Source organism: Amphimedon queenslandica, unplaced genomic scaffold (assembly GCF_000090795.2).
Source record: "Amphimedon queenslandica unplaced genomic scaffold, v1.1 AMPQUscaffold_1043_Cont26941, whole genome shotgun sequence".
NCBI classification, from domain to species: Eukaryota; Metazoa; Porifera; class Demospongiae; order Haplosclerida; family Niphatidae; genus Amphimedon; species Amphimedon queenslandica.
In genome coordinates this window covers 1-1,099 of record NW_003558608.1, presented here as the reverse complement: position 1 = coordinate 1,099, position 1,099 = coordinate 1, and the positions used below count along the sequence as shown (strand labels likewise).

Below are 1,099 nucleotides of genomic sequence, written 5' to 3'. Positions count from 1 at the left end.
ACAGAATGTGTCACATGTAGTTCTTCATTTCATGGCTTTTTGTCATCTTTGTCGTTTGTCTTTTCCACATCTAAAATGAAACATGTATCAACATGTACATGTATATTATTATTTAAATTTTATTAAAAACCTGTTTCTTCAAGTGGTCGGTTTAAGTATGGTTCCACATTAGTGTCGCTCGATGGTTCTATTAATAAAATAATACATGTACATGTTGCAGTCAACTTCAAATTTGTATTACTTGATAGAGTAGCAATGTTATAAGGAGAGATTTCAGTATCTGCAACTACCTCTGCTTTTCCTGTTATTTCTGGGGCACTGGGCTCTTTTTCCTTGCTTAAATCAGCTAATTTTTCTCCAACTTTTTCTAGAGTCAAGGCCATGCCCTCCATCTTTTCCTCCATTTTTTCATCCATATCCTCCATTTTTTCACCCATATCCTCCACCCGTTGCCTTAATACTTGCATTTCTTGGCTTTCCTTAAGGGCCTGCTTCATCACATCTTTGATTAAGTCTGTGACTTCAGCCCGTTGCATGTCAGTAACACACGTTTGTCTAGCAATCTGTTGTTGTTGTTGTTGTTGCATTTCGCGTTGTGCTTCATTGATTCTTTGAGCACAGGCTCTTCTTACTTCTTCTATTTGCTGTCTGCATATTTTTCGTTCCTCTTCCAACTTCTCTGTTGCCTCTTCTATCTGTTTTTCAAGCATTTCTTGTAATGACAAGATTCTTTTTATTAGTGTGGCAATATGACTGTCTTTATCGCTCATCTCTACCAATAAAGCATAATACAATGTAATTGTGTGTATATCTCAAGGTATTTGTACATGTACACTGTACCTTTACTCAAATATTCTGCATGTCTTGTTTTGGCTTCTTTCATCTCTTCTTCTTTGATTTTCAGCATTGCTATCTTTTCTTCTAATGATTGGATTCTTGTCATTAGTTCAGAAATCTGACAGTCTTTATATTGATTATCTTTGATTGCTAAAATACATGTACATGTTAAATAAAGCATACATGTACCTGTGTATTTCTAGCTACCTTCGCTCAAATGCTCTTCATGTGTTGTTTTTGCTTTCTGCATATCTTCTTCTTT

The 1,099-nt window shown here is 35.2% G+C and overlaps 1 protein-coding gene across 1 annotated transcript; it reads right to left on the bottom strand.

The window, feature by feature from the left end:
- Window positions 1-6: 6 nt before the first annotated feature.
- LOC109593534 (paramyosin-like) lies at window positions 7-1,093 on the bottom strand. Its single transcript, XM_020008574.1, has 5 exons — window positions 1,045-1,093; window positions 841-987; window positions 242-772; window positions 131-187; window positions 7-70 (listed from the first exon to the last, which is right to left on the bottom strand). Exons 1-5 carry the CDS (start codon window positions 1,085-1,087, stop codon window positions 30-32), a joined length of 819 nt encoding a protein of 272 aa, XP_019864133.1. The 5' UTR covers window positions 1,088-1,093; the 3' UTR covers window positions 7-29.
- Window positions 1,094-1,099: the final 6 nt, after the last annotated feature.